Raw genomic sequence first — 25719 nt, forward strand, 5'->3', positions numbered from 1 at the left:
ACCTCAAATTTCTTTACCTGTAAGGAAGGAATTCCAGATTTAATTAGATTTAATTAGCATAACACCAGTCAGCTGTTTTATGATTATCAAGAGTCCTGTCAATTGCAGAAAGTTATACAGTAAAAGAATGAGAGGTGGGATGTGTGAGGCTGGAGGCAGGGGGTAAAGGTGGAGCAGTTAACTTACCTGGCTGAACAATATTTAGTTAATTACAAAGCAACACAGTCAAATGTAATAGAAGGCAGAAACCTTTTCTCAACAAGGGAAAGAGAAAAGCTTATGCAGAGCAGACATGGGGCAATACCATCTCAGCATGTCAGAATTAGCACCAAAAAAGTAATACATCAAAATGATGTAAAAAATAAAGGAACCATAGCAAAATTATACCCAAAAGGTCAAAATGCAAAAAGATGGACAAATTTGATCTCAAAAATTAACTAAACGGCCCTGCCTCTGTAAACCTCTAACAGATTGAGAAAAAAAGTCAATGCAAGCAAATGCCAGTTAAATTATATTTATTATATAAAGAGATCCTATAACTGGATATGAAAAAGGAAGCAACTCCAATAGGTATTACAAGGGCAAAGGATATTAACATTCGATTAAAGAGGAACACAGCTACTCAAAAAACACAAATATTTAACTTCATTAATAATTAAGGAAATAATTAGGATGCTATTTCTTGCTTATTCAATGTACAAAGTTATTAGCAATTTCTACTTTTTCTATTTCCTAAATGTTCTCAAATGTGCTATTTTTAGTAATAAAAAAATTGACTCATTTAAAAAAATAGGAAGTATGAAATTTTCTGCCAATGCAGAAATCATAAAAGCATTAAAATGAATCAATACCTGTATGGGCAGTGAGGTTCAGATCCCTTGAAGCCAATTCCTTTTGTCTTGGTTCCTGAGTTTTATTATGAGGTTGTCAATAAAGAGAAGGTTGTTCCTGATTTACACTATGACAATCTCCCAAGTATAGGGATATAAATATAAACATATGTATGTTAATGTATACATGTAAATTTTTTCTTCAGGTAGACAATTATTCCAGGGAAGTAACTCTTCAGATTCTTCAGAATCACTCACTTCGGAGGACTCTTATGATTCCATTTGCGGATAAGGTCCCATTAAGATCTCCCCATGTGGTTCTGAACCAGTAGGGATGCCCTTGGTATTGAAGAGGCTGAAGATCTACTTTAGTACTGCATGCAAGACAGCAGTGTCCTAGGCTTTCTACAGCTGGCTTCTTAGGGAATCTGAAGTTGGTCCTGTCCTTTAGACATAGCCAAAAAGACATTTTTCTGACCTGATGCCAAACAGTACATCTTCTGCTTGCTCAGATTACAGCCTTGAGGCAGATCACACAAAGCTCACGATGCACATGGGCTGGAGCAGCACCAGGGCAACCACCTCAAATCAAACAGTCGTGTTAGAATGACTAAGTTGGGAGACTGAACTTTAAAACCTATAGCTTTGATCAGTATGTTTTTCTTTGTCTTGTTCATAAATTTTACTGAACAAAAAGGTGGAATGTAGCAGAGCCTAAAGTTACTGAGAAGAAGCAATTCTCTGAGACTTGAACTTTGCTAAATAACCTGTATAAAGGCAACTCTACAGAAAACAATATATAAGCAGAAAAAGTGACAAGTTTCATCTGTAGTAACAATTCAGTCAAATGACAAATTTGGTTGTCAATTTAATGTTGTAGTTCTTATCTACATCAATTCAGTAAGACAACACAGACATTTATTCTCTAGTACTGAATTCCCGTTTGAATAGAAATAGCTGCTAGGCAGAAAAGAATTTAAATTTAAAAACAATTTCACTATAGCTAAAGTGCCAATTGATTTAAAAATTATGTGTATGCATGCATATACATTGTGTGTGTGTGTGTGTGTGTGTGTGTATTTTCTCTCTCCCTCTCCCCAGAAAGATATGAAATCCTGACTTAGGGTTGTACTATTTTTTGAGTTAATATTTTTGAATTTATTATTTCTCTGGTCTGCCTAAGAATCGTCACATATTCTGAATGTACCCACACAATCTGGTGAGTTGGCAGCTATGTCAAAAACTCTATGAAAAAAGGGAGGCAGCTAATAAGGCTTGGAGACCTTTTTTGTTTATTATTTTAGGTTAGAGCAGGCAGCCTCCCTTTGATGTTTTGTAGTCAAAGATGAAAACTTTCAACTTTGAAGCATAATGAATATAATTATACATTTACTACAATCACCTACACTTTGACTTACACACCACCACAAAAAGACATCTAACAAACATTTTTCTACTTATCTTTTTACATTTGTTAAAATGGCTATGTTGAATACATTTTCAGAATGCATTTGTTAACCATTTGATAAACATACTAAGCCAAGCAATACAAATAACATCAATTACCTTTTTATCTAATAACTGTACCAATCAATGTAAGAAGATACAACTGAAGGGGAAGTATGGGATCATCCATGATGCACTGCAAAGGTATTTTACACCTTGGTCCTAAGAATGATCTGAAGGTGCTGAAAGAGGTGATTCTCTGGAAGGTGACCCAGGGTTTTCTTCAGGTGGAAAAACTGTGAGAGTACAAGCTCGAATGCCACCAAGTGACTCTGGAAGGTCAAAAACTTTATGCCACTCATCCTTTTCTGGGTCATATTTCTGGACAATTTCTACCATACAACGATTATTCCAAGAATATCCCCCTACGACATAGATTTTATTTTCAAAGACGGCAACTCCGACATCACTCTGACCTCTTAACATGGCAGCAATTGGTGTCCACTGGTCAAGGGTCGGTGAATAGTATTCACAGCTTAGAACATCATCATAATCACTTGTTCCTCTGAAGTGATTGCCACCAATGACATAGAGCTTGTCTCCAACTGTACACATGCAATGCAGACCTCTGACTGTAGTCATTGGAGCCTTCTGTGTCCATTTGTCTGTATCAGGGTCAAAACACATGAGCTCGTTTTGGAAAGTATCATGAGTAATTCCTCCTGAAATATACATTAAGCCTCCGTACACTGTTCCAGCATGGCCATAGTGGGGTTCACTCATTTTTGCAACATAGCTCCACTCATTCATTCTTGGATTGTAACATTCTACTGTGGCCAGCTCACCAGCTGCACTTCGCCCACCAACGGCATACAAATGTCCTTTGAGAGCACTCAAGTGGAAAAATGTGCGCTTTTCATTTAACGAAGCAACCTGCATCCACTTATTATACCGAGGGTCAAATCTGAAAACTGTATCAACGGCAGTTTTTCCTTTTGTATCATAATTACTTTGACCACCAACTACATAAAGAAAGTTTCCAATGACAGCAATGCCATGCTGGTAACGAGGAGCATCCATTGGGGCTAAAGATCTCCATTCTTGCGCCCTTTCATCATACATCCGTAATTCTTTACTGACAACCAGCTGCTGCCTCAAAACTCCTCCTAATGTAACCAAATGGGTTGAGTCAGATCTAATGGCAGTTCTATCTGACTGCATCACTGGCTGCATATATGGCATCATTTGGTAATTGCTAGCTTCCAAAAGCAAATTCACACAGGTATTGTCTGTTCTCATGAAATCTACTGTCTGCACATAACTGATGAGATCCTGTGGTGTCATCAGTGGAAATCGAATATTCTTCATTAATTTTGCAGCATAATCCATCCGAGGGTCTTCCAACCTTAGCCAGCGACAGGCAGCCTTGAAAAGCTCAAGTTCAGTACAGTGCTTAAGACTATTGCTAGAAAGCACAAAGGCAAGCCGTTCAAAAGGGAGTTTTAGAAACTCCCCAGTACTCAATAATGCAGGAAAATTCTTCAGGATGAAATTATTGACATATTTATCTACCTCTATAAGATTGTAGGTGTTAGCAATTCGTCCAACTTCAACACAGTTATCTAAAGAGACTCCTGAAATAAGAAACACTTTACAGAAGTCTAAAACAGGTAAAATTTGTAAAAAGCTGGCTGCTTCAAGTGTGTCCTGAAGATTGTCCATATTAAGAGAAAGTTTTGCAGTATAAATAAAATCAATTATTTTCTTCAGACCAACTTTGTTCACCCCATGAAGCTTAATGCACATTAAATCTTGTTCTTTCATTCCACCTGTGAACATAGCCTTGAAATAATCACTAGCAGACGCCATCATAGCTCTATGAACAGGGAAGATTTCATCTCCATCACCTGGTACCAGGGTCACGTCACAAAGCAATCCTTCTATTCTAAGCTGATCAAAGCCTTGCAAAACCACCGAACTGTGAGTATTGCTGGTAAAAAAACGTGTGGTTCCTGCCTTGCAAGGCTGTAAATGGGCGGAGACGCCCATTTCACCGTTACCAAGAGACACTTTCATGTGAAAGCCTTCCTCTTGCACAAAGATGTATGCCGGCCAAAGAGGTTATGACCTGAAAGCTTTAAAGGAAACGAGGATGTCCCAAGAGCAAGAGAGCTTGCTTTCCTTATCAAGGGCAAACAGTCACTGTGGCACACCTCAGAACACACCAGTCACTCTCTGAAAATTGTTCTATAGCAGGACCACAGAGGGCTGTGGACCTCAAATCTGATTATTATGTAGATAATTCATCACCTGAAGGCAGTTTAGTGACCCGGTTCACCGCGTCCGGCCTGCGTTGCCGCTCCTCCCGCAGTTCCGCTCCGGGCCAAGGGGGAGGTGCCGCCACGTCCTGCGGCCCCGGGGTTCGCTCGGCGGCGAAGCCGGGCACCTCAGCGAGCGGCCCGCCGCGCCCTCCGCTGTCCTTAGAGCGTCGCCGCGGCTACGGACCCGTCGTGGAGCAAGGGCCTGGAACACTGGGCTGCAACACGGGCCGAGGCCCCGACGCCGAACCGGTCCTTCCGGAAAGGCCTGCTCCCAGGATCCCCCGGGCTAGGAGCGGCCGTGGCAGCTACTGCGGCTGCGCGGCCGCCTGACCTCGCCAGTGGGCGGTCGTGTGGGGGATGAGAGGAAGTGGGCGGGGGACTGGAAGGGCGGGGTTTGGGCAAGGCGGGGCTGTGCAGGATGGGCCCGCGGGGCCTCTTGGGGTACCTTGTATGTGGCATTAAATGGGCTGGAATGGGTGCATGTATATTATGCTTGACCTAAACCTTTCACGGCAGCTGAGCTGTCCCCCTAAATGCATACTTTGAGATTTACACTTCCTGACTTCTTCCTTTTGTTACTTCTGAGTGACAATGAAATGCGGCTTTTGTAGAAATTGAAAGGCAGCATGGGGGAAAATGCTTAAAGTTTTTTCTCTATAAAAACAACTTTAAAATTCTTATCCCACAGGGGAATGCCCTGGTGGTCTAGTGGTTAGGACTCGGCGCTTTCACTGCTGTGGCCCGGGTTCAATCCCTGATCCGGAAACCAAGATCCCACGAGCCACGCAGCCCAAAAAAGAAAAAAAACTTAGCCCACACAATTTAATAGACACTTCAGTTATAACTTTGGTTCATAGTTTCAAATTTTAATCATTTAAAACATGTCATTTGCCTCTTTTAAAATACCAAATTGTTACTATGCTATGTAAGTAATTTAGCCTGAATTTTTGCCACTCAATGGAATTCCATCATCAGTAAATTTTTCGTGCTTTTGTTTTCTACTCACAAATTTTTAAATGGATACACAATTGTCTGATAACTACACATACTATAGTTCCCTTGCCCATCATTTGTTCCTGAATATATACTTTCTTGTTTTCCACTGTTTTATAAAATCTGAGCACAAAACTTTACCTGTTTTTGGATAAATCCTAAGGGCAGAATGCTGATTGAAGACAATTTTTTTTTTTCCAAAATACTGTCACCAGCAATGTTTGAGTGTGTATTTCCCTGCTACTGATCTTTTCCCTTTATGGATATTTTGCTAACTTACATTTTTTAAATTACTAGTAAATTGGAATTCGGGCATATGAATAAATGTATACTTTGACACAACTGCTTCCAACCTTTTCCACAGTTTGAAGTTATTACTGTCTTTTAAATCCTTCCAGTTTCTTTATGCATATGTCAACTGATGAGAATATAGGTACATTATTTTATTACATTCTCCCCCTTTTTTAATATAAAAGATAGCATACTATACTCACTGTTCTGCATCTATCTTTTTTAACTTGGAGATCTTCTCATTCATATATAGATAACTGCTTTATCTTTTTAAATAGCTGTACTGTTTCCCATTGAATGGGTGTGTCCTACATTATTTGATTAGTCCCCTACCGATGGACATTTAGCTGGTTCCAATGGTCTTCTGTTGTTTCTGGTAGATGGCAGCAAGGTCCAGAAGGCTCAAATCACTGCTCTCCTCCATCAGATGCTTCAGCAAATCTTCAAACTGTTCAGCATAAGCGGGTGGTTGGAATGAGACTGGCCTGGAGAAGTTCTTCACTGGACTTCATCAGCATTGGCAAGTCCTGGAGACCGGCTTGTTGCAGTAGTTGGGGATGGAAGGACTCCCCTGAGCTGTGAAGACTCCATAATGGCTGTGAAAAAGCACTTCCAAGGAAACAATTTTTCTCTGGAAAAGAAAGAACAGAGCTGCTACACCTGGGTAGTTGTCAGAGCAAGAAATCATGAAATCCTTGTCTTTATTATCAAGCTTGCAAGAACGATTAAGGGCTAAGTGTAAGGCCAGCTGGCCCGAGGCAGGGGAACGCAATCAGACTCACAGGTTGCATCAGACCGAAACTTTCCGGACCACCCAGTTCCAGAAACTGACCTGGAGACTTTCCAGACCACCCAGTTCCAGGAACTGACCTGGAGACTTTCCACCCTGCCCAGCCTTCCCGCCTTTCGAGGGGTGGGACTAATGGCCCCAAGACTGATGCGACCGGCACCGGATATTGCCACGATACCCGAAAAGACCACCAAATAAGAATACCCTGCGCCCTCCCGGATTCACCACACCCCTTTCCCTTCTTCCCCTATAAATTCTGCCCAAACCCTCGCCCGGGCGCGACTTCTCTGGCCCCTTTCTCTCGGACCAGTGAACCTCGCCCGGGAGCGTTCCCAAATAAAGCTTGTTTAAGCTCTCCTCCGACTAAGGAACTAGAGGTATGCTCTTAAAGAAACAATTATGGACAGATACAACTCATTGTACTCCCACATGTTTAGTAATTTAAAAACACTTGTTTTTTTCTGCCTTCATCATAAAATAAACGGATTAAATTTGTCAAAACATTTATTGGTAGTATTAAGCAACTATAAGTAAAAGCATCTAGTTCATAGGAGGCACCAGACCATCACAGATAACCTTATTAATGTACTTATGTACTTAAATATCTATTTTACTATATTTATTATATTTCAGTATTTTTGCTTGTATTTGTGCTAATTACACAAGTGTTCATCTTTATATTTTTAAGTTATTTAAAGTTTTACTTTCAAATCTTTTTGCATTTGTTTATTTTTAAGAAAGTAATACCAAGACTGATTTTGCAACCTCAATTCCCTGGTGGCGCAGTGGTTGAGAGTCCGCCTGCCGATGCAGCGGACACGGGTTCGTGCCCCGGTCCGGGAAGATCCCACATGCTGCGGAGCCGCTGGGCCCGTGAGCCATGGCCGCTGAGCCTGCGCGTCCGGAGCCTGTGCTCCGCAATGGGAGAGGCCACAACAGTGAGAGGCCCGCGTACCGCAAAAAAAAAAAAAAAGTGAAGAAAGAAAATGAAGTGCCGGCCCTCTTGAAACTTCCCTTTTTGCCAGAAGGAAACATAAAACTATTAATCAATCAATTAATTCATTTCAACTACATTATATACTAACACCATAGGCAAAAGAAAAGTGGCTTCTGTCACCAGAAACTGGAGGATGCAGAGATTCTAAGACTTGACGCTGGATGTACAGTTCTAGAACTTTCAGAGTGCTATGGCTAGAAGTGTTAACCTAGAAGCTGGGTTATCCTTGTCTCTGAAGGCCCAGGAAGGAGTGAGGTCTTTTAGAAATAGAGAATAGGAGAACCAAAAACTAAACCTTAGGGACCTTCATATTTTAATGAAGAGAAGAGAATAAGGAGCCTGAAAAGCACACTGGAATGGTATGCAACACAACAGCAGGACAACCAGGAGACAGTGGTGACGAGAGGACGTTTCAAGGAAGAAATACATTTAAAACATGATATCTTATATTCAGGGAAAATGAGGGCTGGTTTGGCAAAGTTAATTCCACAGAATCCGGACTGGAATATACTGACTAAGGTTAAATAAGAGAAAAGGTTTTGGAGACAGAATGAATAGAAACTTCTTTTGAGAAGTTTATCTGTGAAAAGAAGAAGAGAACTAGGGTAGCGCCTGGAGAATAAAAGTGTGTGTTTATATTACTGGATATAATTTAAAAAAATTTTTACAAACATTTTTTGGGGACAGATTTCAAGAAATGTATGTAGTAGCACAAAGCACATAAAAATCAGTATTTTATTTTTTTAAATAACTGCTTACATAACAGTCTAAAATGTCAAGCATCATTGTTAAATCATTTCTAAATACTAGTAGGCTGGAATGCCTTTTCATATGCTTTGTTTGCTATTTTTAGTTCTTTTATTTGTGTTTCAGTTTACGACATTAACTAGTTTCGTACTGCCCTTGTGAATTGTCTTTATGTATCCTTAAGTCTTAAAAGTACATATAAACCATTTATGCAGATGGTAGCTATATTCCTATGATGCAACTATTTGTCAATTTTATGTTTACAAATAATAGCTTATTTTATTTATATTTTCTGCTAATGCCAGAATGTTGAACATGTAGAACCAATCCTCTCCCATTTTCATTCCTCTATTGATCGTATGGATTATCAATTCCCTTTTATGTTTTAAATCTTTCACATTTATTTTTTATAGTATATTAGGATTTTTTTTTCATCTATAATACGAGATGAGAATCTAAATTGATTTCTATCTAGGTTGCCAGGCATTTATCCTGTTACCATTTACTGAAACTTTTTTTCTTCCATATTAACGTCTAAGATAGCCTTTACTTAATTACTACAGATTATATAACAATTTTTGGGATTTCTTTTTTTTTTTTTTGCTGCACCAATGTGGCTTGCAGGATCTTAGTTCCCTGACCAGGGATTGAACCTGGGCCACAGGAGTGAAAGCTTGGAGTCCTAACCACTGGACCACCAGGTAACTCTCCTGGGATTTATTTTCTTTATTACTCTGCTCACCTAACTCCTTACTGTCACTGTATTTATACTGTTGCTGCTTTATAATACAGTTCATTTTCTGGTAAAGCTATATATGTAAGAATTTTTCCTCTTCTACACTTTGATATTTTTGCTTGGTGATCTTTCTTAATTAACTTTTGAATTGTTCTACAGAAGTCAGCATTGGGTTTATAAAAATCATGAAATTTTGTGGACTCAAAAATAACCATACTTAAGAATCTGCCTGCCAATGCAGGGGACACGGGTTCGATCCCTGGTCCGGGAAGATCCCGCATGCCGTGGACCAACTAAGCCCGTCCATGCGCCACAACTACTGAGCCTGCACTCTAGAGCCCGTGTGCCACAACTACTGAAGCCCATGTGCCTAGAACCTGCGCTCTGCAATAAGAGAAGCCACCGCAAGGAGAAGCCCGCACACCGCAACGAAGAGTAGCCCCCGCTCGCCGCAACTAGAGAAAGCCCGCACGCAGCAACGAAGACCCAATGCAGCCCTAAATAAATAAATAAATTTATTTTAAAAAAATAATAACCACATTGCAGTGGATATAAAATTCTGAGGAATTTTCTTCATCAGATGGAAAAATGAAACTGGATAGGAGAATTTCTCTTCCACAAAAATCTAAGGTAAAGAACAAAAAATAGATTAAAATCATCAGAAAGTAAAAATGTAGCCACCAAAAAGAGAAGCTCAGGGAAAAAGAAAAAGAATAATTCTGCAAGTAAAAATAATTAGATTTAAAAAACCGCACAGAAATCCAACATATTGCTTAAAGAATCACTCATAACTCACAATGTACTATGTGAGGTTCTGCATGGAACCCTTATTCTGCTCGGAGGCAACTCAACTTCCCTGAGTCTCAGTTTTCTCAAATGGAAAATGGAATGAAAAACATTTGTAGAGCTGATGTAAATACATTTTAAAGCTCTTAGAGGGACTTCCCTGGCGGTCCAGTGGTTAAGACTCTGAGCTTCTACTGTAGCGGGCGCAGGTTGGATCCCAAGATCCCACATGCCGAGGCAGTGCAACCAAAAATAAAAAGCTCTTTAGAATGGCTCCTTCCTCGGGGTTAACCATAAGTGGTAACTCTTTTCTTCATTTTCTCCATATAAACCTAAATGAGAATATTACGTGTCTTTTTCTATAAACTGGTTTGAAACTGTACCATCTCACTCTTGATAGCTGACTGACAAAGTCAACTGAATTGGTGAGAACCTAGAAGAGTGAAAGATAGGTATGATCATATCAAAGACATGTTTGATTTATATTCAGTCAGCACAATGGCTTAAATCAATATCTGAAATTGAAGGGAATCTCCTAGGCTGGAATGGGAAAAATATACTGTATTCTTTTGCTGATTCTGGCGCCTGGCACCTCTCCCTGCTTTCCTGGATCTATTCTTTGGCTTCCATTTCACAGTACTTTCCTTTTCCTTCAGGGCTGAAATTTCCAGGGAGCCCTCCTCCTTCACTCCCTTTCCTTGCACTGCCCTCTCCTACTTGCACAGCTACCTCCGGTTCTGTTGTGATTTCTGGTTTAAGTTTTCCCAGAGGAACACAAATAGAAAGTAAAAGTTGAATGATATTTTCAGATTTTATAGGAACACATATAAGAGAAGTCTTCCTTTTTTATGTTGAATACTTTTGAAACATGAGGGCCCACATAGTTCAAAGGAAGCAGAAAGCAGGGTCCAGTAACTGGGTGGGCTACAAAGCCCTCCCAGGAAAAGAAGCCCCTGCTGGTCAAGTGTAACAGGGCCAGAGACCAAGTCTGGCAGTCTTCTGGCCTGTGCAGATGTGCTCCTTTTAGGGAATTTTCCTCCAGAGCTGATCAGAGGTTCTTTCCTGGCAGGAACTGACCCTAATATTGGAATAAGCCTCTTGCCATAGTCTTTGTTATGAAGAGAACAAGTCTTCAACTTCAGACAGGGCATGGCTCCTTTGATCTAGGAGCAGGTATGGTGAGAGAAAAAGGAGCCAAAAGGAGGTTCCTTCCTCCAACCTGCTGGGCAGACCCAGGGCTCCTGATTAATGATCTGATCCACATACTGACACTGGCAGGTGGGTAGGCCCTGAAAATCTCAGGGTAAAACCCACAACAGTATATCTGAGTACAATCTCATATTTGAGGGTGCACTAAATTTCTCTATTAACAGTAAATTCCCAGTTTCACAAATTCATTTTTTATAACGGATCTTTTAACTTTATCATTAGAAAAATACGTTCATTGTAACTTTGCATAAGGACTGCAACAGCCCCTTCTACTCCTGACACAGTAGTAAAAGGTCGCAGTCCTGCTCCATGCCAGCCTCCAAATCCCTTTTTATCACTGGATGCCACAATACTCAAGGATCATTTTACACTTCCCAAGTCCATCTTTCCCTCTTCCGTCACCCATGTTTCAAAGACTAACTCCATGGCCAAGGTTGCAAAGCTCCTCGGAAGAAACCCTCAAGCAGATTAGGGAAAAGAAATTCAGTCGCCAGCCTGGATAGCTCTTTCCCTTCACCCTCACCTGTGGCAAAGGAAGGCCAGATGACCATGAGAGGGGCCTGCTCTAATTCTTCTCATAGGCTTGCAGAATTAGTCCCTCAGAGTGGGAAGGATCGCAAATAGTACAAGAATCTATAATCTACTCAGGATGGAGAATACCCTAGGAGACTCTTAGAAGGACAGTATTAAAGAGGGCATGCAGGAATTTGGGTCCTTCCACATTACAGATTAGTTACCTTGCCCAGGACAGGGAATTAGCAGAGATCCCTGTGAGCAAGTCTCCTCAGTTTGTGCTACAGGTTCCATGAAAGAATAACTTTAAAAACCGGATGAAATGTTTGTGTCAGATGCTTCATCCACAGAAAACTGAGAAGGTACAGGAAGATCCACAGCACAAATCCATAGTGATGTCAGCCTCTGTTGACAGCCTAAACCTACTAGAAATTAGAGCAGTGTTTATGGATCAAGTGGGTAGTGAAACTCCGAAGAACAAGTCAGATACTGGTCAGATCCTACAGAAGAAACTGAGGCTTATGCATGAATTAAGGAAACAAAAGACAGTCCACCCATGGAGGAACTCAAGGACCAACAGAGTCCAAAGATAGAAATTCCTGTGATGGAATTTCCCTCCTCCCCCAAAGAAAGGTAAGGGCTGAGTGTCACATCCTGCAGCCTTCAAGCAGGTGTGAGGGCCCAAGTACACCGACCATCCATGCCATTTGTTCTACCCAAACTTCACTACATGCTTTCCAAGAGGTACACACCTTTACCTTTGCTGCCTAAAAACTTCCACATGTCTAAGGAACTGGATTCTTCTTGTACTGAAGGTAGACTCATGAACTGTTTTTGCCTTTTCGCTGATTCCCTGCATACTGGTTATATTTAACCTTAAATACACTTGCTACATGCTGGCTGTCTTCTGCCAACCTGCAATGTTTCAAGTACACAATACAAAAAAAATGAGGAAAACTGCTACAAAAATTTAATACTGTTCATCACAGAAAGACTAGTCCAGTGAGCTTCCATGCTACCCAATGAAAAGACAAGTGATCTTGGATTAGACCAGTGGAAAGAGTGCTACACTTTATAAGACCATAAATTGAATCATATACACCTTATACATGTATTTCTTTTGTATACTTTTCAAAAGATTCTGTTTTTAATAAGTTAAAATATGTCCCATTGTAGACACTTAAGGTAGTGCCAGTGGTGCCTATATTATCCGTCAGTTGAAGACACGAGCAGCCCCACAAACTTGACTGGGACCAAAGGCAAAAAAAAAAGGGTGTATTCAGAAACGGTTGTCTAAGTAGACCACAACAATCAATCAGAAGAGAAACCCCACCTGGTCTTCTGCCCTATATATCTGATCATTATGTTATTGTGCCCTTACTGTCTAATGATATAAACTCACTTTTCATCAGAGAAAGAGAAATACTTCATTTTTTACTCCAAGAAGTAGCTGATCCAAATGGTCCATCTGGGAAGAGTGGAAAGGCTAAAAAATTTAAAAAATAGCTTAATTTCTTAGCAGAGCCATATGAGCAGGGTTCATTCATTATTTTTAATGTCTGGGGGGTTAAAATAGAAGATCTCATATATTATGCTATTGTAGGTCAGATACCTGGGAAAGCAGACTCTGAGACAGAGATAAGCATGCAAGGAGTTTACTGGAGAATTCGTGGATCAGTCATTGTGGCAAAGAGAATTTGAGCAGAAGTTGAGCTGCAGTGCAGTCACAGCAGGGCTTTAGCCAATCCCAAGGGAGCTCTGACTCTGGGATGACCCTGTGGAGGTAGAGAGAAGGGGCCAGGCCTTTATATCCCCATATTGACAGGTAATTGGATGCAGCCTGACCCAGGAGGGGGAAATAACTTTGGGCTAAATGAGTCACTTTAGCCAAGAGCAGTTTCCAGAGAAAACCTGCATGCTGTCAGCATGAAGCTCTATCAGCAGGTAAAGGGAGTAAGTTCTCAGGTCTTAAAGGGAGCTGTGAATGGTGCATCAGATGTCTATTATAAATGTCTTTTTTAAAAAGAAGTTTTGGGGTTTTTTTTGTTTGTTTGCTTTGTTGTTTTCTCTCTTCCTTTTTCTTCTTTTGTATGGTCATACTCAAACTTTCAGCTGGGTCCATAATTTGCAAAAATGTCTAACAAGAGTGTGATGGACAAAGTATACTCTGAAAACAGTGGCCCTCTGATGTTTATTATAAGCAGTTTATGGATGTGATATTTGTTGTCTCTACCTGAGGGCATTATAGTAGCAGATGGGGTAACTGGATTGGGCACCTTCCCTGTGAATGGGAAAGATGTAGATACTGGGAAACCAAGGATGGAATGTAGGAGGACACGTTATCTGTCTTCACAGCCCTTCCCTAAGAACTGCCCTCCAGCCCTGATATCCGGACCTGGAAGCTATGAATGATAAAACCAGTGTGAGCCAATCAGAAAGCTAATCTTAAGAATCTGACTAAAGAAAGCCAGAACCTGAGACTCAGGAGCGGAGTCACATGAATGAGAATGTTCTAAGGTTGCTGGAGTTTATACAGTTCTTACCTCTTCTCAGGCTTTACTGTTTAACTTCTACTTGAATTCTGTGAGCTATCACAGTATTCCTGGAATAATTACCTTGCAGCTCATATCAGTGCAGATTGTCACATCTTCTTAGAAGTGTGTGTGTACTTTTTGAGGACGTCATGATGTCCCTTTAATAATAAAAAGATACAATTTTAAAATGTTTTATCATAGATTATCCATTTAAAATTTTCTATTACAAATGTATACTGTATAATATGCACAGTATTTTATAACTGTAATACCCAGGTATATTATCAATAAAATAAATACATTGGAGGTGTGTGCTCAACATTTTTTCCAAGCGGGGTGGAAGGTGAAATACCGAGGGCTTATATCTCCATAATCCTGGGGACTCCACTTAAAAATATGGGTGGACAGTCTCTGGGATTCCACATATTTGTTGAAAGTTGAGTTTTGTTTGGGTCACAGGAACAGCAAGTCACCCCTTCTAGAACCTGGGTTCACAGACAGTCCCTGCCCTGATCACCCTATGTCTCACTTCTAATTCTCCTCTCATCCTATTACATTATCTGCCTGGGTAAGTAGCTAATCTATCACCAGCATGAGTACAGTAAGATCTCAGGTTCCCTTGAGGAGTCTCAGGGTTCAGGTAGCCTCTAAATATTCAGTGCCGAGTCAAGACCATTCTAGGACTTCATACAGGTTTAACGCCAACCACCTGCAAAGGGGTGAGCAGGACCCACTGGAGGGAAGGGACCCTAACTTATACAACCCACCCAGCCTCAGTTATCTCCTGCTGTCTGTGAAATGGAGAAGAAAATAATGGTCCCAATCTGTCTTGTGCTCACATCTGACTCTGCTCCTTACCAGCTGTGGCCCTTGAGCAAGTCCCCTCCCTTCTTGACCCTCATGCCTCTCCACACCTTTCTGAGCTACAAGAAAGTGGATAAGACTCAAAGAATACTGTGAAACCACCTGCAAAGCGCTATGTGGAAGCGAGTACTATGCTTCACCCCCTCTAACTGATCTGCATTTGAATGCTTCCCAGGGAGTCTATATCCCTGGCCTGGGCCATGATGCCAGGTCCCTGGATGTCCTTAACTCTGCCCTAGGCTTTGTCTATGGGGGGAGGGGGGGTGACACTTCCAATTAGCCCGATATTGCTCTTCAATAATCTCCTTAGAGGAAACTTTCCCTCCCAAAGATGTTTTATTACATTTAGAGAACATCAGGTAGCTCCTATATCACATCCTCTGGTAAGGATGGTCTCTATTTCTCGTCAGCAAGGATAATTATTATTCCCCCATATATGCTTGTTTTTTTCCTAAAGGAGGATGGTGCCATCTGTCTCTGTTGTGTTCAGGGGGAAATAGAATATGCTATGAGCTTGGATTTAGGGAAAGGAAGGGGTCCCTTCAGCTTTTATTGAGAGCGGGCTTTGGCTTATAAAATGAGACAAAGGTTAGGGAGAGAAGTTGATGATGGCGTTGCTGACACACCACCATCCTGGTTTCCTTCATTTGTATTTGTGAAGATAGCCCACTTTAAAAATTCATTACTTTTTCCATAATACTCTTATTGGAAAAACAAGTAACTACTCAGCAATCATTCAATGCTTATAAAAGTGAGAAATTGTAACAAAGACCACAGCACAGTATCTGGACCCGTCAGTCCTCTCCTTTGCTTCCTCATTACCCTGAGCATTACGTAGTAACGGCATGGAGTGAATCAGGTTATACATGCCTCACGGGGCCAAAGATTCTCCACTGAGCATCTAGGAATAGTAAGAGAAAATAAACTTCACAAATCCCCAAAGTGGAGCTCAAGAGTTTGGAGCAGTGAGCCCCTGAGTTCACAAGTGTGAGGAAAAAACAAAATCTATGACCATGAATCTATGGTGGGCCATAGATTCCATCTGCACCAAAGATCCCACACCCTTCCTGATGAAAGCTGCAGTGCTGGGTGCCCTTACTGCCTTCTCAACCTTAAGGAAAACATACAGCTGATCACACCACAACTCCTCTCCTCTCCCCATGTGACCTGCGCTGGATGGAATGTAGGAGGACATGCCAGTAGGGGACACAGAACCCCTGGCTCTGTGTTTTGGGAAGTGGTGTTGGCAGGGATTGGCGCTCTCAGCAAGGCTGCCGTGGGTGTTGGCTCACCTCCCTGCTCCTGTGAAAAGTGTTCACAGATTACCTGCCTTTCTTTCCTACCTCCATCCCAGAGGGGTGGTAGGAAGCCCTGAGTGGGTGGTACAAGGGCACGGATGTGTGTAGTCACCACAACTCTCTGACTGTGGGGCACTGTGGACCCAGGGTCTGGTGGTGCTGCTAAAGCAAGATGAGTCCTCTGCTCTTGCCCCTCCCGACAGGAGGTGGCTAAAGGGAAGGGAGAGCCGTGAAAGGCCTCAGCAGAGCTGGAGGGGAAGGAGAATACACTGTGTCCAGGCTTGGGGAGGAAATCTCCATGTACGTTCAAGTAACACTCCCATCACTCTCTAGCCACTGGAGGGGAACTGGATTCAAAGCTAGGGACCTGAAAATGGACCCGTGAGCTGGGTCACCCCACCTTCTGCCCTCCAGGCAGTCCAGCTCTGAAGGGGTTCAGAAACAGGATAAGTTCCCTCTTAAAAGTGGCTTTTTTAGATATTAGAAAAGTATCCATTGTACAGTGGATGCAGAACTGGGTGGAGGACAGGGATGTTGCTGTGCTTGGATACTGAGATGGACATGCTAAGGCCTAATACTACGGTAGGTGCTACTTAAACATCTGCTATAGCTGTGATATTTATCTGTTTTGAAACAAACGTTGAACTAAAAATAAATAAATTCTCCCTGCTGGCTGGTCACCCTGTACAGGGATTTAACTCCTCACTGGGACTGCATGTTGCCTGACTCAATGACATCAGTGCAAGGCATGTGGGTCAAATGGCCCTCAATGATGGGAATGTTCACAGTGTGGCCACACAGGGCCTGCGGAAGAATGAGGAGACAATGAGGAAAAGGTCAGGATTGAATGTGTGGAAAGGAGGGAAACTAACAGAGGGGAAAGAATGACCCAGTGGGTGGGAAGGCACAGGAGTGTCTATCACTTATCACTAATCAAGCTACTCCCACTCCCTGCCTCACTCCCCAACTACTTGACTCGAGCGCCACCTGCTGGTGACTTACTAGAACACTGACAAAGTAAGATGGACTTGGTGCCATCCTGGCAAGAATGTGTGTATGTGTGTCCTTGGGACAAGTAGTGGAGAGGGAGAGCTTGTCTTTGAGCACAAAAAAAATGATGCCTTCAGGGATGTTCTGAGGCCTGCCAAACTCCTTTCTGGCCTTCCTTTCAGCCATTCTTTCTGACATTGTGCAGGATCTTGTACTCAATGCAAGCAGGTGGCCTATCAGGGTTGAGGTGTCCTCTGTGGTCGTTAGTTACAGTCATGGGATATCTTCTTCAGGATACACAAAGTGCATGCACCACAGGTGGTTCTGCAATTTATGACAAGGGTGCAGTTTTTCTGGGCTCACTTTGGACCACTACTCAGCCCATTGAAGCCAAGGTGGCCAAACATTTTAAGACTTTCCGTATCCCTCCACATCCAAATGGCTTTGGTTAACGCCATTAAAGGGCAGAGTGGCGCTTCCCTGTGGCGCTTCCCTCGTGGCGCGGTGGTTAAGAATCTGCCTGTCGATGCAGGGAACATGGGTTAGAGTCCTGGTCCAGGAAGATCCCACGTGCTGCAGAGCAACTAATACCGTGTACCACAACTACTGAGCCTGCGCTCTAGAGCCCGCGAGCCACAACTACTGAGCCCGCATGCCACAACTACTGAAGCGCACGTAACTAGAGCCTGTGCTCCGCAACAAGAGAAGCCCGTGCACCGCAACGAAGAGTAGCTCCAGCTCTCCACAACTAGAGAAAGCCCGTGCGCAGCAACAAAGACCCAACACAGCCAAAAATAAATAAAGTAAATAAATTTTAAAAATAAATAAATAAAGGGCAGAGTGGAGTGATGGCTGAAAAAGAAGAGACACAAAGAAGTGGAGTCACGCAAAAGGAGGAGTCCCCATGAAATAGAGAAAGGAGCCACTGAGCCACCTTGTGCCATTTGCACCTGGAGGAGAGAGGAGGTTGGGGTCAATGTAGCCACACCAGTTTTTCAGCTGCCTTGGCTCCCATATCCAGGCCCTGAGAATCAACCTTTATCTCCTACAGATAAGTCCACACTTACAGAGCAAGTAAAGCCTGGGGAAAATTACTATCTGCTTTTTATTATATAATTAATAACACTGCCCACTCATTTAAAAAATGTGATTCTCCTAACTTGAAGTTCAGATAGGATGAGTAACCACACAAGTAGAAAATCCAGGACCAGAGAACTCTGTTTCTGTAGAGTTGGAAGGTGACTCTAAAGACGGTGACCTTCCTTATGCTCCCATAGACAAAGACTACTCATCCAGAGAGGTAGTGGCTCAGAAGTGCCAATGACTGGCCATGGGTCATATGACAAGTTACACCTGATTCACAGATCTTTGCTTTTCACTAGGAGCTGCTCTGCACTCTGAAGTAATAAAGCAATACAGTCTAGCATTCCACCCTCTGACCTCCACCTTCAGTTTCCAAATTGTCCTCCACTGGCCAATTTGTCAAGGAATTAAAGTTCGTTGGTCCTGACGGTTTCTCCTTCTCCATCAACAGCCTCTGGTCTTCTCTCTCTCTCTCTCTCTCTCTCTCTCTCTCCCCGTAGATGTTATGGGCTGCATTGTGACCTCTGCACAAATTCATATACGAAAGTCCTGACCCCCGGTACCTAGGAATGTAATGGTATTTGGAGGTAAGGTCTTTAAAGAGGTGATTAAGTTAAAATGAGGCCCTTAGGGTGGGGTCCTAATCCAGTATGACTGGTGTCTTTTTTAGTTTTTGCCGTGCCGTGGCATGGGGAATCTTAGTTCCCTGACCAGGGATCGAACCCATGTCCCCTGCAGTGGAAGCATGGAGTCTTAACCACTGGATCGCCAGGGAAGTCCCAATGGTGTCCTTATAAAAGGAAGAGATACCAGGATGGGCACACATGGAGAAAGGCGCAGGAAGAAGGCAGCCATCTGCAAGGCAAGAAGAGAGGCCTCAGGAGAAACCAAATCTGCCTACACCTTGATCTTGGACTTTTAGCCTCCAGAACTATGAGAAAATAAATTTCTGTTGTTTAAGCCACCCAATCTGCAGCATTTTGTTAGGGCAGTTCTAGCAAACTAACAGAGTGGTCTTCATGGTTCATCAGCTAAGCAACATTCTAAACACCCTCACATCATTCTTGTTTCATCATTCCTGTCCGGCTAAAGTCCAAACTCTCTGCCTCTTCCACGCCTGACCTCTGGTAAGTGGTGGAGACCCACTAGATAAAATTACACAAACGACTATATTGTGCTACCATAGTTCTATGGTCTACAACTAATGGGCATCTCCAATACTGCATGGAATTCATACTTTCATTCATCCTATATACTTGGTAAGTTCCTTCTATGTGCACTTAGGATACATAAGTGAACAAAGGTGACAAAGCTCCCTGTTTTTCGGAGCTTATATCACTGGTTCCACTGTCAACTCTCTTATGCTTAACGAAACGATTTCAAACATTCTCCACTTTGACAAACTTCTGTCCCCCAACCTCAGCAGATGTGCTGGATGCCACTTCACAGAGGACATAAAAGCCATTAGAAGAGAACTTTTTGTTACCAAACTCTAAAACATTTGCCACCCTTCCTCCTTCCTTCCTGTTATAGTGAAAAAAGTTTCCCAGGGGATAATCCTTCTTGGACTTTTACAGTTGGGAAAGGTGCCTTTACTTCCCCAGGCATACATTTTAGTCTATGTTGTAGCTTTTGGCTTAATTATCTATTTTCTTCCAGAACAGGTATTCGCTGCTCTATCACTAGCCTTAGGGGCTTAGGATTTAGTTGGTACTCAAGAGCCATTTGGGAAATGAATGAGAAATGAGAGAGCTAGCTGGAGAGAGGGCACCCACAGCATGTCCTAGGACAGAGCCACCAGAAAGGACAGGAGTCTGAGGGATGCCCCGCTTAGGCTGTCTATTGGGAGCCACCACAGGTTTCACCTCAGGAAACTTGCTCTGCCCCTGTGGCTTCTGGAAGACAAGAGCTGGAGATTTAGCCTCACATGTGAGGTTCTAGCACAGCTTTCTGGACATGCTGGGAACCCTGCAGTGCCCCTGCCAAAGGGACTCTTCTGCCAGCTCCTCTATCAGTGTTCAGCGGGCAGGCCTCAGCTCTGGGGGCCTCTGAGGCTGCTCCAGCCAGGAGAAGCTTGGAACCTCAGATCCCCTAGGCACAGCCTCGGCCTCAGAATGTCTTCCAAGGGCTGCTCGTGGTCTGGGCCTGCTGGAGTCAGGACCTCCCTTCTCTGCTGCAGCTCCATGAAGATAACAGTGGTATTAACAATTATGATATTTAATACAGAAAACTGCATATTTAATCCCCAAATCTCATCTACTAACTGGAGAATATTCATATATTTTAATAACATAGTCATGAAGAACAGAACAAACAGGTAAGCACTTTATACAAATTTAAGGCCTGGCCTTGTTAGAGTTGCCACATGGACTTGGCAAATAACACTGTCCAGAGCCCCTCAGAGTCCCAGTGCCTTAGAAATATCAAGACTGCCTCAGTGAGACCTCAAAGTGGCCCCTTTCCACTAAAGTTGAGGGGTTGGTATCTCAAACTCTCTACAGGACCAATGTTCTTTTTGGATATGCTTTTATATAATTATATCAAAGACATCACTGTACAGTTTATTTCTATATAATATTTATCATGGAAATCTTTCCAGGACAGTTCACATAGACTGACCTAATTTTGTATTTGGGGTGTGACATAGTTTAACTGACTACTTGACAATTTTTTCAGGTGTTTTTAAACTTAAGGATCAGAGAAGTTAGCACCTCCCAAATGGGAACTCCTGGACAAAGGGTTGTCTGCAGAAATGCGAAGGAGCAGAGCCCAGGCTGCGTTGCTAAGTCTGTCCCTAGCACAGAGGAGAAATCACACAGCACACCTGAAGCTCTCTCTAGAGCACCTGAATCTTAGCAAGTTGTTTGGCAGATCATAGCTACTCTGTGAAATGTATAAATAAATGATATAAATAATCGCGACTCTCATTTCACTTAGTTTCAGACTACCTCTGGTGACAGTGTTTAAGGTATAGGTAAAACAATGTTATAAAGACAAAGATAACTTGTAAAAAAAACAATAAAGTGAGGGATGGGGAAAGGGATGTTCCCTGATTTTCAGACATAATTTTCACCCAAGGAAAATCACAACACTTCATTTCAAAAACTCTTTCCAGTGTAGGGATTAGATTTAGGCAAGCTAGAAACTTGCCTCAGATACAAATAGAGAAGGGGTGCCAAGTGACTTAGTAATATGGAAAAGTAATATATTATTGCAATGTTTTAAAAAATTAGAATTAATGATAAAAAACCCTTGATGAACATATAAAAATTATAAATGAAGACAAAATCTGGCACCACAATTACAAAAGCTTAAGAGTTGTACAAGTGGGGGAGGGAGGAGGGCTTCTAGCACAAAGTTAAAGTTTGACAAATGCCATGCATTCTATACATTTGTGACCAAAGAAACCTAAATGTACTTACTTGCTAAATATCTGGACACCTTTCAGACAACACTGCTAAAACAGGGTGTGATGTGCTTACCTGTGATACTGAAGCTTTTATAGTGAAAAGTTTTGGTCACTTTTCAGTCTCGATACATACAGAAGCACTTGATGAAAATTTTGACTCTGTCAAAAGAGAAAGAGGTAGCCCCATAAAAATGTGCCAACAAGGTGGTTATCATTGCTGTCAATCAAAGAAGAAATATCAAAATATTGGCCTGCCACAGAATCTTATTTTCAAACTGTGGGACAGGAAGAATATCCCCTATAATTTGGAAATGCATTAGGGATGAGATGGAGAAAATAATTAATATAAATCAGAAATTTATATGCTGTTTCTCAATAACTGTTTCAGTAAGCTAAAATTAAATTAAGATGGTAATTCTCTCAATTGAAAATGAGATAAGAAGTAATTCTGACAAAATTATTGTTGAATTTGCTTTCAAAAGCCCAGTACATTTTAACAAATTGTGGTTTTGGTATAAGTAAAATGTTTACAGCTACAGTAATCTGAGTTTTAATACACCCACTTTTCAATACTTTTAAACTACTATAACGTTGTATAAGAAATGAACCATTGGCGGAGATCACCTTCCTCCCCACAGATACACCAGAAATACATCTACGCGTGGAACAACTCCTGCGGAGCACCTACTGAACGCTGGCAGAAGACCTCAGACCTCCCAAAAGGCAAGGAACCCCCCACGTACCTGGTTAGGGCAAAAGAAAAAAAATAAACAGAGACAAAAGGATAGGGACGGGTCCTGCACCAGCGGGAGGGAGCTGTGAAGGAGGAAAAGTGTCCACACACTAGGAAGCCCCTTCGCGGGCGGAGACTGCGGGTGGCGGAGTGGGGGAACTTCGGAGCCGCGGGGGAGAGCACAGCAACAGGGGTGCGGAGGGCAAAGCGGGGAGATTCCAGCGCAGAGGATCGGGGCCGACCGGCACTCACCAGCCGAGAAGCTTGTCTGCTCGCCCGCCGGGGCGGGAGGGGCTGGGAGCTGAGGCTCCGGCTTGGTCGGAGCACCGGGAGAGGACTGGGGTTGGCAGCGTGAACACAGCCTGCAGGGCGTTAGTGCACCGCGGCTAGCCGGGAGGGAGTCCGGGGAAAAGTCTGGACCTGCCGAAGAGGCAAGAGACTTTTTCTTCCCTCTTTGTTTCCTGGTGTGCGAGGAGAGGGGATTAAGAACGCTGCTTAAGGGAGCTCCAGAGACGGGCGCGAGCCGCGGCTAAAAGTGCGGACCCCAGAGACAGACATGAGACGCTAAGGCCGCTGCTGCCGCCACCAAGAACACTGTGTGCGAACACAGGTCACTATCCACACCCTCCTTCCAGGGAGCCTGTGCAGCCCGCCACTGCCAGGGTCCCGGGATCCAGGAACAACTCCCCCGGGAGAACGCACAGCGCACCTCAGGCTGGCAGCGTCACGCCGGCCTCTGCCGCCGCAGGCCCGCCCCACACTCCGTGACCCTCCCTACCCCCGGCCTGAGTGAGCCAGAGCCTCCGAATCAGCGGCTCCTTTAACCCCGTCCTGTCTGAACAAAGAACAGACGCCCTCCGGCGACCTACACGCAGAGGTGGGGCCAAATCCAAAGCTGAGCCCCTGGGAGCTGTGAGAACAAAGAAGAGAAAGGGAAATCTCTCCCAGCAGCCTCAGAAGCAGCGGATTAAAGCTCCACAATCAACTTGATGTACCCTGCATCTGTGGAATACATGAATAGACAACGAATCATCCCAAATTAAGGAGCCGTGTGGATGAAAGGCTCTTGGTGCTGCAGCCAGGAGTTAGTGCTGTGCCTCTGAGGTGGGAGAGCCAACTTCAGGACACTGGTCCACAAGAGACCTCCCAGCTGCACATAATATCAAATGGCGAAAATCTCCCAGAGATCTCCATCTCAACACCAGCACCCAGCTTCACTCAACGACCAGCAAGATACAGTGCTGGACATCCTATGCCAAACAACTAGCAAGACAGGAACACAACCCCACCCATTAGCAGAGAGGCTGCCCAAAATCATAAGTCTACAGACACCCCAAAACACACCACCAGACGTGGACCTGCCCACCAGAAAGACAAGATCCAGCCTCATCCACCAGAACACAGACACTAGTACCCTCCACCAGGAAGCCTAAACAACCCACTGAACCAACCTTAGCCACTGGGGACAGACACCAAAAACAACGGGAACTACAAACCTGCAGCCTGCAAAAAGGAGACCCCAAACACATTTTGCTTATCTAGCAAAATGAAAAGACAGAAAAACACACAGCAGATGAAGGAGCAAGATAAAAACCCACCAGACCTAACAAATGAAGAGGAAATAGGCAGTCTACCTGAAAAAGAATTCAGAATAATGATAGTAAAGATGATCCAAAATCTTGGAAATAGAATAGACAAAATGCAAGAAACAGTTAACAAGGACCTAGAAGAACTAAAGATGAAACAAACAATGATGAACAACACAATAAATGAAATGAAAAATACTCTAGATGGGATCAATAGCAGAATAACTGAGGCAGAAGAACGGATAAGTGACCTAGAAGATAAAATAGTGGAAATAACTAATGCAGAGCAGAATAAAGAAAAAAGAATGAAAAGAACTGAGGACAGTCTCAGAGACCTCTGGGACAACATTAAACGCACCAACATTAGAATTATAGGAGTTCCAGAAGAAGAAAAGAAAAAGAAAGGGACTGAGAAAATATTTGAAGAGATTATAATTGAAAACTTCCCTAATATGGGAAAGGAAATAGTTAATCAAGTCCAGGAAGCACAGAGAGTCCCATACAGGATAAATCCAAGGAGAAATACACCAAGACACATATTAATCAAACTGTCAAAAATTAAATACAAAGAAAGCATATTAAAAGCAGCAAGGGAAAAACAACAAATAACACACAAGGGAATCCCCATAAGGTTAACAGCTGATCTTTCAGCAGAAACTCTGCAAGCCAGAAGGGAGTGGCAGGACATATTGAAAGTGTTGAAGGAGAAAAACCTGCAACCAAGATTACTCTACCCAGCAAGGATCTCATTCAGATTTGATGGAGAAATTAAAACCTTTACAGACAAGCAAAAGCTGAGAGAGTTCAGCATCACCAAACCAGCTCTACAACAAATGCTAAAGGAACTTCTCTAGGCAAGAAACACAAAAGAAGGAAAAGACCTACAATAACGAACCCAAAACAATTAAGAAAATGGGAACGGGAACACACATATCGATAATTACCTTAAGTGTAAATGGACTAAATGCTCCCACCAAAAGACACAGATTGGCTGAATGGATACAAAAACAAGATGCATATATTTGCTGTCTACAAGAGACCCACTTCAGACCTAGAGACACATACAGACTGAAAGTTAGGGGATGGAAAAAGGTATTTCATGCAAATGGAAACCAAAAGAAAGCTGGAGTAGCAATTCTCATATCAGACAAAATAGACTTTAAAATAAAGATTATTAGAAGAGACAAAGAAGGACACTACATAATGATCAAGGGATCGATCCAAGAAGAAGATATAACAATTGTAAATATTTATGCACCCAACATAGGAGCACCTCAATACATAAGGCAAATACTAACAGCCATAAAAGGGGAAATCGACAGTAACACATTCATAGTAGGGGACTTTAACACCCCACTTTCACCAATGGACAGATCATCCAAAATGAAAATAAATAAGGAAACACAAGCTTTAAATGATACATTAAACAAGATGGACTTCATTGATATTTATAGGACATTCCACCCAAAAACAACAGAATACACATTTTTCTCAAGTGCTCATGGAACATTCTCCAGGATAGATCATATCTTGGGTCACAAATCAAGCCTTGGTAAATTTAAG

General features: G+C 42.6%; 1 protein-coding gene and 1 long non-coding RNA gene across 3 annotated transcripts in view; both read right to left on the reverse strand.

The window, feature by feature from the left end:
- Positions 1 to 498: 498 nt before the first annotated feature.
- Positions 499 to 4912, reverse strand: KLHL9 (kelch like family member 9). The gene has a single exon (XM_060300997.1). It carries the CDS (start codon positions 4350 to 4352, stop codon positions 2499 to 2501), a length of 1854 nt encoding a protein of 617 aa, XP_060156980.1. The 5' UTR covers positions 4353 to 4912; the 3' UTR covers positions 499 to 2498.
- Positions 4913 to 5452: 540 nt separating this feature from the next.
- LOC115839001 (uncharacterized) overlaps positions 5453 to 25719 on the reverse strand; it is a 29093-nt gene continuing 8826 nt past the window's right edge. Inside the window, exons 2-5 of one of the 2 annotated variants that reach the window (XR_009564347.1) lie at positions 21911 to 21996; positions 14275 to 14351; positions 13272 to 13434; positions 5453 to 6512 (exon numbers count right to left, since the gene is read on the reverse strand). This is a non-coding gene — a long non-coding RNA (uncharacterized lncRNA). The remainder of the gene's footprint in view (positions 6513 to 13271; positions 13435 to 14274; positions 14352 to 21910; positions 21997 to 25719) is intronic. The other variant, XR_004033854.2, reaches the window with a different exon arrangement.

This window comes from Globicephala melas, chromosome 6, assembly GCF_963455315.2.
Source record: "Globicephala melas chromosome 6, mGloMel1.2, whole genome shotgun sequence".
In the NCBI taxonomy this organism is placed as follows: Eukaryota; Metazoa; Chordata; class Mammalia; order Artiodactyla; family Delphinidae; genus Globicephala; species Globicephala melas.

What these genes read in the sequence shown, in the direction of transcription:
- KLHL9 (XM_060300997.1), bottom strand. Translation starts at nt 4,352, where the DNA reads ATGAAAGTGTCTCTTGGTAACGGTGAAATGGGCGTCTCCGCCCATTTA.